At 42.0% G+C, this 12,975-nt stretch overlaps 1 protein-coding gene across 3 annotated transcripts in view; it reads right to left on the bottom strand.

The window, feature by feature from the left end:
• Positions 1–12,975, bottom strand: part of LOC115073274 (homeobox protein meis3-like) — a 184,088-nt gene that overhangs the window by 106,405 nt on the left and 64,708 nt on the right. The window contains exon 1 of one of the 3 annotated variants that reach the window (XM_029571575.1): positions 4,740–5,576. The exons of the other annotated variants lie outside the window; for them this stretch is intronic. Within the exon in view, the coding sequence (XP_029427435.1) occupies positions 4,740–4,751 (12 nt within the window). The 5' untranslated portion in view covers positions 4,752–5,576. Of the gene's footprint in view, positions 1–4,739; positions 5,577–12,975 lie in introns of those variants that run through there. 3 annotated transcript variants of the gene reach the window in all.

Raw genomic sequence — 12,975 nt, 5'->3', positions numbered from 1 at the left:
TCACTTGGATTGGTCACTGTTGGAAACAGGATACTGGGCTTGATGGACCCTTGGTCTGACCCAGTATGACATATATTATGTTCTTATGTACAATTTAGTTTGACTAAAGTGTCGTGCGTTTGAGATGCAGAAATACGAGGAAGGAGTACCCAAGGTGTGAGATTCTGCTATGCAATAAATGAGAGAGACCTTGGGGTGATCATATCTGATGATCTCACTGTAGCAAAATAGTATGACAAGATGGCCAGAGACAGAGGGATGCTAGGTTGCACAGCAAGAAACATAAGCAATAGAAAAAGGAGGTGCTAATGCCTCTACCAATAATCTGTAAAGACCTCAACTAATAGTTCTCAAACCTGTTTTGAGGGACCTCCGGGCAGTCAGGATTTAAGGATACCCACAATGAATACACTTGAGATAAATGTGCATATAATGGAGGCAGTGTATGCAACTCTGTAATGCATATTCATTGTAGATATCCTGACTGAAGTTACACCAGGACAGGATTGGGAACCACCGACTGAAGTATAGTTTCTAGTTCCAGAGACCATACAAGATGCTTTTCAGAGAAAAGCCATCAAAATGGTGCACAGCATGCTCCAAAAATTCCCTAAAATGAAACTTGAGGATCTACATACAGTATGTATATTCTAGAGAAGACGAGAGAGGGAAAATATGATAGAGACATTCAGATATCTCAAAGGTATAAATACACAAAAGACAAACCTTTTTCAGTGAAAAGGGAGATGTAGAACAAAGGATCCTGATATCAGGCTCAAAGGGGGCAGACTCAGAAGGAAAATCTGAAAATATTTCTTCACAGACATGGTGAAAACACCAGGGAAGGTGATGGAGGCCGAAAGAATTCAAGGAATAGGCAGAGAGGATACTTAAATATGAGAATGTGATGGGAAAGCCACAGATCAGGCAGACTATGATACTACAGCCAGAAGGGCCAAACTAGGTGACCCCTACAGTCTTTATCTGCAATTATTTTCTCTGTTTTCATAACAGGGAGAGAATGCCAAGGCTATAAGCATCAATATATACATATTGACAGAAAAGAGCAAGCAGGGGCTAAATACATTATAGACAGTAAGAGGTAAAGAGTGAGCCATGATTTTATCCACTACTATACTATACTATAATGTGAGAGAGAGGGAGCAAGCTGGGGTTACATCCACCATTATAACAAAAAGTGAGAGGAAGAGCAAGCAAGTGAGCTGGGGTTATATCCACCAGTTTACACACCGCAATAGGGAAAGCGAGTGAGCTGGGGTTATATCCACCACTATACACACATGGAGAGGGAGTTGGGGTTATACAAACATGGAGAAAAAGAGCTGGGGTTATATCCACCACTTTACACACAGCAATAAGGAAAGCGAGCGAGCTGGGGTTATATCCACCACTAAACACACAGCAATAGGGAAAGCGAGTGAGCTGGGGTTATATCCACCACTATACACACATGGAGAGGGAGCTGGGGTTATACAAACATGGAGAAAAAGAGCTGGGGTTATATCCACCACTTTACACACAGCAATAAGGAAAGCGAGCGAGCTGGGGTTATATCCACCACTATACACATTGAGAGAGAGTGAGCTGGAGTTATAAACAAATTGAGAGAGAGAGAGTTGGAGTTATACACACATTGAGAGAGAGAGAGCTGGAATTATATCCACCACTATACACTGAGCAATAGAGAAAGCGAGTGAGCTGGGGTTATATCCACTATACACACAAATTGAGAGAGAGAACTGGGGTTATATCCACTATTATATAGTCATTGAGAGGGAAAGCTGGGGTTTTATCCACCACTTTACACAGGTAATAGGGAAAGCGAGCAAGCTGGGTTATATGCACGCTATTCAGACATTGAGAGAGAGTGAGCTGGGGTTATACCCACCACTATAGACTAAGTCACAAACAGAGCAAGCTGGGGTTATAGCCACCTCTGTATACTAAATCACAAAGAATGTATTGGGGATATATCCACCAATATGCACACAGCGATAGGGAGACAGCCTATGGCTATATCCATCAATATAAACAGTGAGGGGGCGAGAGAGCTAGGGTTATATCCACAAATATACACATAGTGACATGGAGAGCACAAACTGGGATTATATCCACCAATATATATACACAGACTGGGAGAGAAAGTGCCTAGGGTTATAACCATCGACACAGAAGGACTGGAAGAGAGTGGGGTTATAGCCACCAATATGCACGAAGTGACAGAGAAAGAGCTGGGGTTATATCCACCAGTATAAACAGAGTGAAACAGCATGAGCTTATGTTCACCAATATACACTGGTGAGAGCATGGAGCTATATCCATCAATATATACACAGTGAGAGAGCCTAAGGTTATATCCGTATCCACCCATACACATAGGGAGAGAAAGAGCTTGAAGTTATATCCGCGGATATTTAAACTGTGAGAGAAAGGGGGATAGCCTGGGGTTATAGCCACCAATATACACAAAATGAGAGAGAGGGAGCCTGAGGTTATATCCACCAATATTCACAGAGGGTCATGAAAAGAAAGGTGAATTAAACCTAATGGAGAATTCTGGGCATCTCAAGATTTTTCGGATTATTATTGTGGTAGATTGAAATGAGTCCATTCTTTCTGTCAGAGCTAAAGGGAATTTTATGTTTTGCTAGGCTTTTGGAATGTCTATTCATTAACTGGTTTTTTAAATGTTTTACTTAAATCAGATTATGTGTTGTTGTATTATGAATTCTCGAAAGACTGTGGTTTGCAAGCTTTGGAAAATACAGAATTGTAAAATTATGCTTTTCTCCTGCAAGTGCAGTTTTCTCACCTGCCTGATTTTTAAATTTTAAAAAATGAATAACTCACCAAAAATGTGCCTAGAATTACTCCAGATTATTATCTATCAATTCCATTACTCAGCCCCGGGGGAAAAGGCCTGAGACAGCTACAGAATTTAGTAAATAAAAAAGTAGAACTGTAAGTGTTTTTCAATCTTCAACTGGTAATGTGCATTGCTATTTGTAATAATCTTAATACTGATTCCTCTGTGAAAGAAAGGAAAGAGGTTATGTTTGCCTTAAAAAAGGAAAAGCACACGACTGTTTTCTGCACGTGAGTTCTTGAACCTTATAATACATTAAACTTCGACTCTCCCCATCCCCCTTTAAAAAAATGCCAACTTTATAAACAGTTCACATATGATGGTCATTCATGTTTAAGCACCCACCGACCGGTTCAGTTCCCACTTTAAATTCAGGTCAAACTGCATTAAGCAAAAAAAAAAAAAAAATCTGTTAATTTTCTTCCTCATGCATTAGTTAAGTATATGTTCTTATCCTTTTCAAAGATTTGAAATCAAATGGAGGGTGTCTTTTTTGTTACTGCAACAAACAAGCAAGCTTTCTTGAGACTTTCTAGAATCCGCCTGGGGCGATTAAGGCTATTCAAGATTTGCCTTTTACTTTATTAGAAAGTTTTGTTTTGGGTTTATTTCGGTTTTTATTTTTTAAGATATTGCATTCTTTATTTTTCTGAGGAAGTGCTATATCGATAGGATACATATTCTAATTTTTTTAAATAGATACAGTAAGGTGTTTTGTTTGGTTTTTTTACTTTATTTTTTAAAACCTTCAGAAGGCCTGCTAGAGTGCCTATCTTGTTTGAAAACCGTATTTCTTTGTCATTATAATTATTTTCTTACACTTTTAAATATACAATGATTTACTTAAACCTTGGTCGTTCCCCCTTTTATTTGTTATAAAATTAAAAAAAAACCGCCTTGGAGAATATATAATCCAGGCGCTTCTGGAGGCTGTGAGTTAACCCATAATATTTAAAAAGAATACTTTTAAACATTGTGAATATTAGTTTGTTGCCACCTTTTTTAATCATGCGGGGGAAAAATATAGACATGTAACTTCCTAAGAAATTAAACGACTTAAAACATGCCCAGAGCAAGCATATGCCCAGTTAGAAGTTTGGTAAATTAAACGCTTCATTAAAAAGAAAGCCATAAACCATGTTGCCTTCCGGACAGTTCTGCCTAGACTTAGAAACCCTAAATGAAATTGAATAGGCTAAAAAAAATAAAGGATATATGGGAGGGGGCCCTCCATCAAAACTCCTAAAATCAGCAGCAACATCATGCTTCCTAGAGTTTCAAAAATCAAGACAAAATATTCCCAGCGCCTTAAGTCCTGTAAACTCTGGGAAAGTAATGGATGGTAGCTCTGTACACTACCGTACACTCCTAATATTAATGTTTATTGCTGGGTATCAAGGGTACAGTTAAACCAAATGAATGTTTAGGATGGTAAAAAAAAAAAAAATAAGGAGAAAATTTTAGAACAAATTTAGAATTTTTTTTCCGGCTCTCATTAAACATCAAGAAAAAAAAACTTTAAAAAGTTAAGACTGTTACAAATATGTGGCATTTGGAGAAAACAAAAGAACCCCCAGATCTTCCAAGAAAGTCGGAGTTAAAGGGGCCAGCGAACGAATAAAACGTACATTAAAATAAATAAAGGCTCCGATCTGCACCAGCAACAAACACTCAATTAACCCTGGGAGAGTTTGCAAAACAGAAACCAAATGCCATCCCTCCCTCCCTTCCCCCCTCTCCAGCCCCCTGCTCATCGTCCACGGCAGCGGGCAAGCGCTGCCTCCTCCAGCCGCCAGCCAGGGCATGCAAGGCGGATGCAGCAGCCAGGGGTGGGGGACAATGCAAGACCTACCCTTTGTGCCATCAGAAGCCTGCTGCTTAGGATTCAATCCACTGTGGGCTTTTGTTTTTCCTTTGGAAAGAGGGGGGGAAGGAGAAGAGAAACCCCAGCTTCGGTTCTTCCAGAGAAGAGACCAGAACAGCGACTGTAAACAATTAAATTCAGTCTATTTTGGGGGGGAGGGAGAGGTGGGGGTGGATTTTTTTTTTTTAAGCTGGGGGGAAAAAAAAAAAAAAAAGCAGGAAACCCCCTTCAGCTGAGTGCTAGCGAGCAGCTAATGCAGGAGCCAGAGGCATGAGGGACGAAAGCTGCTCTTTCTCGGCGTGGATTCCGAATCCTTCTCTGCCTTTTGGCTGCCTGGGCTGTCCATCAAACGTTTCAGATCTGTCAAAATCCAGATGACTGATGATCTTAAAACCTGGTGGTTGGGTGTGAGGGGAGGGAGGGGAAGGGGGCTGTTGGAACAGACCCCCTCCCCAAACACCCTCTTGTCCTTCTTCTAAAGCCTGGGCATCTCTCCCCTCTTCACTGCATTTTCTTCCCAGTCTTGTAGCTCCCCTAACACCAGGCTTCAAGGAAGGGGGAAAAAAATATCTCCTTTCTATAAAATGGGCTTTAATTCACAGTTCCTGGCAAGGCATCGCTCAGCAGAAGAGCAGGAAGACTGGGGTGCCGGTGGAATTTTTTTTTTTTTTTAGTTTGCTTGCTTTCTGAAGAAGGTCTTGCAAAAGGCTTGAAGAAACAAGTGAAAGTCAGCAGTGGCTATTTCCGATGCAGCAGCCAGTCTCTCTTTAGGATGCTTGGATCTTGCTGTCTATATGTGTGAGTGTGTGCATAGGAGATGCTCTCTCTTCCCTCTCTCTCTCTCTCTCTCTCTCTAAGCTTCACAGCCCTAAGCTATGAGCACATCCGGAAGTGCCAGGGCTTTTTTTTTTTTTTAACTCTGTGTGTGCCCGGCAGACTGGAGCTCAGCTCTAGCCAGCAAACATGAGTGGGGGGTCTCGCAAATAAACAGCTCCCAGGCGCTGGGGTCGTCCATTCTCATTCCACTGCCCTTTGGTCTTCTCTTACACAGTCAGCCAGACATTACCAGCACTTCTGTGGCGATGGGGAGGAGGAGAATTGAACAAAAAACCTTCTCCAAGAGATTCAAAAACTTCATTTGTGAAAATTAAAATTGATGACACTTCATGGGAACATCAGAACCATATTTCAGTTGTTTTAATTTTATTACATATAATCGCAATTGAATGGATTAAAATAATATTTTTCAGATTTTTTCACACTTTTCCAATTTTGACTGTATTCATTTTTTTCATATTTTAATTGTCCATTTAATAATGCCTCAGGACGTTCTGGGGTCCTACTTTTGCTCATTGGGGTGCCCTTGATTCATTCCTGTATCTTTCTGTTTTAAGGAACATTGTTGTTGTTTTACATCTGCCTGTTCACCTTATTTCCATATAAAAAGGCCATTATAACAGGCGCTTACCCTCTGCAGTGCACTTGGTTCCGAAGCTGCAGCTGCATTATTTCTCTCTTCACTCAATTAAAAGAAAGATACTCCCTGTATCATTTCAGTTTTCACTGCAGTTTTTCATTCTGAAAATCTGCAACATGCTCCCCTTCAGTTCCACAGTATTCCTGGGAGCATCCATGTTAAGAACAGCATCACCAATGACCTCACAAGATGGAAGGATCCGATTGGCTCAGACAAAGTGCGATGTCTGCCGTCAGATACTGAATCCCATAAGATGGATCAGGCCCTTAGTGGACGAAGACTCTGCGTCACACTTATTTCAGTGCTTCTGGTGATACTCAAAGTCTGACAGTCAAGCAGATCTTCTTTCTACATAGATGTATTTCATTTTGTATACTAAAAGCCAAAAGTTTGAAAATGTAAGTGTCTTATGAATTATTTATTTTAAAATATCTCCTTTTGCCTTAAAAATGTAACCCCAAACTCTAACTGACCAAGTCATTTATGGATAATTTTTCAGAGATTCACCAGGCCAATCTTCCACTGAGGCCTTTTTGACTTTTAGTGAATCTCTCATCAGATTTTGGACCATTCACATTATATTACTATGCTACATATTTTGCATTAAATCATCTGGTACAAGGTTTGATGAAAGGATGAATAGATACAAAGTCAAACAAAATAATTTGCAAAATGAGAAATTTCCTATTTGCAACCTTTTAATCTGTTCAGAGCAGGGATTGGTCCCTGGGAACGACCAGGCCAACTTTCCACTTCTACTCTAGCCAGACAGCATTGTTTGAACACTGCTGAAATCTCTGGTTATGGACTATGGATACACTTCTACCACTATTTCCCATAGCTCCTCTCTCCTCACTGTCATAACCACTGAACTTCTGTTGAAGATCAGGGAGGACTTTGGAAAGAATCCCAATCTGGTTGATTGATACTGAACCCAGTAGGATATGCGGGGGTAACCTGCATGGAGCAGCAGTTGCAGTCTAAAAGCAGTATTGTCAAAGCCTTGTGCTTCCTAGGAAGCATTCAGATAAACTGCACAGAGCGGTGGTATCAGTCCTAAACAGCAGCAGTATAACCGCACCCTCCAGGAAGGCTGGGGGACATGCATGGAGGGACCATGGAAAAACCCAAACTTCAATGAGCATGAGGAGGCCGGATTTCAACATGGAATGGGTCTACTAGCAGAGATGGAGGAGGTCACCACTGTAATAGATTTTGGACATGCTTGGCAGAATATGTAGTGATAGCAGTGAGGAGGAGATGGCCGAGCAAGGAAATTAAAGGATTATAAATATGTAGGTAGATGGACCAGAGAAGATGGAAAATGTTTAACAGAGATAAAGAAAAAAAAGAAAAGTGAAAGCAAAAAATGAGTTTTGGGACTATAAGGAATTTCTTAGGAAGAATTATATTTAAAGCTAAACAAAAGACCACATGATCTTCTCAGTGGTGGGATATGAAAGTAAAACATTTGAAAGGTGGTGTTGTGGAAGGACGAATTCTGAAGATTAGTTGGAAGGACTTGATCTGAAATGATAACATACATAAGATGATAGGAGATGGAAGAAGCCTAGCAGAAGATCTAGCAAACAGAAAATGAGATTTGCTAGTCGTGTACTCGGGGCTATGTGCATTGTTTATTGCAGCTTCCATTATTGGCAATGGGGGCCTATTCCCCAATAATGCATGATAACCTGTGTTAATGCACTTTACTGCACATCACAACTTAGTAAATAGAATCCCTAGGGATGGAGAGAAAAAAAAAGAAGCCTAGGGCGATGACATTAAAAAATGGTCACGATCTGAAAGGATGTGTGAATCAGAGAAAACTGGTACTTCAGAGTTACCAACTTTCATATCAAAGATGGAGGACAAACATTGTGTCCATGTGAAATAAGAATGTAACATAAAGCACCTGCCCCCTTGCCTCTTTTCCATTTCAGCCGTTCCAGACTGGTGTACTTGGCAAGCTCTACAGCTAGAGCCTTCTTCTTTGACCTGCTTCCTGGTTCATCAGAGGGCAGACAAAACTCAGGATCTCTATTTTATTTTCACATCTTTGCTAGGAACTCATCCTCAATGCATTGAGACCCTGTTCCCATTCTGGTTCATCTCCGTTCCTTCCTTTCTCATGCAAGCCCAGTATCATCTACTTAGTCTCTCTCACTGAGCCTCATCTGACATTTGCTTCCTCTGTCAACAGCCTCAGATGGTGTAACTGCACTTTCCTGGTCCATCTCCTGGATCTATAGATTTGTTCTCTGCCACTTCCGAAACTGTGTCCCCACATGCCCTACCAGTGGTGGTTTTCTGCCAGGTCACCAACCCGTAAACCTTTCTGAACTTGCTTCTTTTTCCCCATTGTAGCTGGCATAGAAGGTGGCGGCTGCCATTGGTCCTGGCCTGGTACCTTTGATTTGATTTTTGTAGAAAATGACTACTATGCGTCTCTCTCTCCTCTGGCCATCTCCATTGCACGTCTCTTATCCAATTCCATCATTCAGGGGATGATGATGGACAAAATAAAACTAAGATCACTCTTCTCTCCTGAAGGGACCACTAGCTCCTTCCAAATAATAGCTGTTTCAGTTTGTATCTGCATTACCAAATACTTTTTAAAAAAGGAAAGATATGTTTGATGATGTCATCAGCTCTACAAGTGACCCAGGGCTAGACCGTCTGTACTAGGCACATCTCTCCACTCAGGTTTATTTTTGTTTCACTTTTTAAGGAAGATTTGATGAATATTTGAGGTGCTTCCAGAACAGTTATCAGCACTACAATACACTTATTTGATAGTTAGGTGGGAGTATCCGATGGTATTCTATATAACTTAATATATTCTACAAAACCTGATGGAGTGAGTAAATAAATGCATGCTGTCCCTGTTGCAAACCTTTGCGACTCATCAATTTCTTCAAATGAATAAGGGAACATGGTCAAATAACAAGAGGGCCATGGTTGTGACACAGATAATAGCAGAGAGGCAGTCTGATACATCTTTAGTTTATCTGTGAAACCTGAATCCAATCCCAGTTCATAATCACGCTCCCATGATTCAGGCTGGATTATAGAAAGTGAATGCCTGATTTCAATGGGTTAGGCAAAATTAAGAATTTGAACTGGTAGATTTTTAATGATTTAAAGGAGAATTAGATGACTTGGACAGAGTTCAGCTAAGTAAGAAAAGTTAGTTTTAATAATATTGAAATTACATCTGTGTATGATAAAATAAGTGGATGGTGGGAGAATTTTTTTTTTTTTTTTTGAGGGATGCAAAAGATGACAAGAGGTTGGCAATTGCAAGCACTGTAGATTTATTCTGCAAATAGGTTTCATTGGGTGAAATTTAAAACTGGTGAGGTTTGGGCTGGTAATATGGTTTGGTTGACGAGATCTCATAGATAGACTAGGTCAGATACTGGTCTAGATTGGTCTGTAGGGCTTATTTCATGGGATGGGATTTGAGTTTAGTAAGATTGAAGTTGGTTGAGAGAGTAAATCTTGATAATACCATGTCTCATGCTTAATAATTATATGGTATGAATATTAAGGCTATTCCACTCAGTGTCAGCCACTAATGATTTTCCAATGGGGTTACACAAGCCTCAAGTTAGATGGAAGCAGACAGGTTTCAGAGTGTTTCAGGCACCCTACTTAGTTAATGGAAGAAGGATTCCATGATCTGCATATTGTGATCAGAGCCGGTGGAAGCACTAAGCGAACTAGGCAGTCACCTGAGGTGCCACCATTCTGAGAGCAGCAGTGGCAGCATCGGCAATTAGGCCAGCATCTGTTGAGCCTATAGTCTTATCCCTGCAGCTGGTGACAAGGGATAGCCATTGACTACTGGATGACTGGATCCAATCTATTTCCATACGCTGCTTTCCCCCCCCACACACCCAGGGCCGGCGCATCCCAATAGACGAACTAGGTGGTTGCCTAGGGTGCCAGTCATTAGGAGGCAGCAAAGAGCATCCATATGGGGGCTACAAGCGGGGCCCATCCCACTCACGGCCGAGAGGAGTAGAGACTCAGTGGGCCGCAAGCAGAGCCTATCCTGCTCATGGCTGAGAGGAGTAGAGACTCAGTAGGCCGCAAGCAGAGCCTATCCTGCTCATGGCTGAGAGGAGTAGAGACTCAGTGGGCCGCAAGCAGAGCCTATCCTGCTCATGGCTGAGAGGAGTAGAGAATCGGTGGGCCACGAGCAACACCTATCCTGCTTGCGGCCAAGAGAAGCAGAGTCTCGGCAGGCCACAAGTGGCACCTCTGTTTGTGTGTGTGTGTGTATGTGTGAGTGAGAGGGATTGTGTATACGTACAAGAGAGCAATGTGTTAGTGAAAGAGCCTGTGTAAGGGTGCCTATGTGAATGAGACAAGGAACCTAAGTGTCTGTAAGAGAGGGGGACTGTGTGAGTGAATGAGATCAGGGCAGGAGCCAGGACCTGGACCGGGGGAGGGAGTGGGGAGGGGGACGGGCGCACTAGGTCACTTAATACCCTTGCATCGGCCTTGCACACGCCTGTGCCCTGAGATGCTCAAGTGTGCTGACACAGCAGGAGACATATAACAGAGGAACACATACTCAATGCTGTGTGTGTGGTCAACATGACAGGAGACAGCAAGGGCAGTGCAGCACGAGGAGAACAAACCAACATCTTCCTTTGAGGCCTGCAACCTGCTTCTGCTTGTGTGCTCTTCCTGTTTGGGGCAGATTGACTCTCACTCACACTGCTCAACTGCTACAACTCCCATGGCAGGTTCATTATTCCAGACCTAGGCCATCTATCCGAGTGCTGTGGTTTTCCTGGTGTTTCTCTCTTCTGCCTCCAAGTGCCTTGCTGGGTCAGGAGGAGGATTCAACACTGATGCAGAAGTGGATTCAAAGTCAGGCTGGTATCAGCTGCAGGTAAACTGTACCAGCACTTCTGTTCCCTGCCTTCCAGGAGCAATTCTATCATGAGGTAGGGTGAAGTGGTCCCCTCAGGTAGCAACATTTGGGAAGTAGCAAAAAAATGCCCCCTCTCCCCAGACACTTCTGCAGCAACCATGGTATCACCTTGCTGCATACATGATGCCTAAGTGCCTGTGACCCCCAAAACACCATGGCACAGCCCATCAGCAACCAGAAGAGAGGCCCTATAGGGCCTGAAGAAGGGTGTGGCCCAGCCCTAGAAAAAGAGGGGGGAAGCCCTGAATGCAAGCATGCATTTGTGTAAGACAAAGTGAGAGCGCCTGTGTTATGTGCATGTGTTTGTGTGAATAAGAGCGAGCCTGTGTGTGTGTGTGTGCGCGCATGTGTGTGAGAGAGACAGTGTGAGTATTGCCTGTATGTATATGTGCATGTATTGACAGAAAGAGAGAGGGTATGAGAGTATCTGTGTGTATGTACGATAGAAGGTACGTGAGAGAGTCTAAATGCATGTGTGAGCGAGAGCCTGTGTGCATGTGTGAAACAGAGGGTGTGTGTGGGAGAGCCTGTATGCATCTGTGTATTATAGAGGGTGTGAGTGAGCGGGGGAGCTTGTATGCATGTGTGTGAATGTAAGGGAGAGGGAGAGAGAATCTGAATATGTGAGAGAAAGGTTGTGTATAGGAGAGCATGGGTGTGTATACGAGAGAGCGAGTGTGTAAGTATGTATATGAAAGAAAGTATAAAGTTTGTGCGGTTCCATCCCCAGTCCACAACATCTCAAAGTAAGCCCTCTGGGGATAGGGAAATACCTACAGTACCTGAATGTAATCCACTTTGAAGTACTGAAAAAAGTGTGAAAAACAGAATATAAAAAATATAAATAAATAAACTAGAAATCTAAAAATCACAGGTATGGAGAACAGGGAATTGGTTTTAATTCTTATTAGTTAAATTGTTGGGTGTTATTTGATGAGTCTGTTTTGAAATATTTGATTGGTTTTTGAGAACTTAAAAAAATTTGAGTTTAATTATTGAATAATGTTTAATTTGTCAACTGTTTTGAAATATTCTATTCTATCAGTATAGTTTACTATTATGATTGATGTGTTATATTTATTTATTTATTTATTTATTAACTTTTATTTACCGACATTCGTGCAGCACATCATGCCGGTTTACAAAGAACTCAGGTAGGCGATACAATAAAACAATAAAACAAAACAATGTACAAAGAATAAAATAAAAGTAAAATCATAACAATGTAACCTTAGAACAAAATACTATTTCTTACAAAAGGACACATTAACCGATCATGATCAAAAAATAAATTAAGCCGTAGGGGGGATGTTGTTTCTTCTAGGGTATCCAAGGGTGGTGCAGGGGGAAGCGGGGGAAACATAGGATGGGGTGGGAAAAATTCGAACAGAGGGGGCTGGGGAGAAATTAAATTTGGTTTGTGTCGGGATAGGCCTGTCGGAATAGCCATGTTTTGACTCCTTTCTTGAAAATTTGCAGGGATGTCTCTTGGCGTAGGAGGGTGGGGAGGGAGTTCCAGAGGGTGGGGGCAGCGACGGAGAAGGCTCTCTCTCTGGTGTGAGTAGAATGTGCTGCCTTTAGGGATGGGGTGTGTAGAGTACCTGCATGGGTTGTTCTTGTGGGTCGGTCGGATGAACGGTAACGAGGCATTTCGTCAAGCCAGGTGTGGTTATGTTTGTGTAGGGAATTGTGAAGGATGGTGAGGGTTTTGTATTGTGAGCGGAAGGAGATGGGTAACCAATGTAGGTCTTTTAGTATGGGGGTGATGTGTTCCCTTTTTTGTGTGCCTGTTATGA

Source organism: Rhinatrema bivittatum, chromosome 11 (genome assembly GCF_901001135.1).
Source record: "Rhinatrema bivittatum chromosome 11, aRhiBiv1.1, whole genome shotgun sequence".
Lineage (NCBI taxonomy): Eukaryota > Metazoa > Chordata > Amphibia > Gymnophiona > Rhinatrematidae > Rhinatrema > Rhinatrema bivittatum.
The sequence above is the reverse complement of the archived record's forward strand: the minus strand, read 5'-3'. Positions and strand labels throughout refer to the sequence as shown.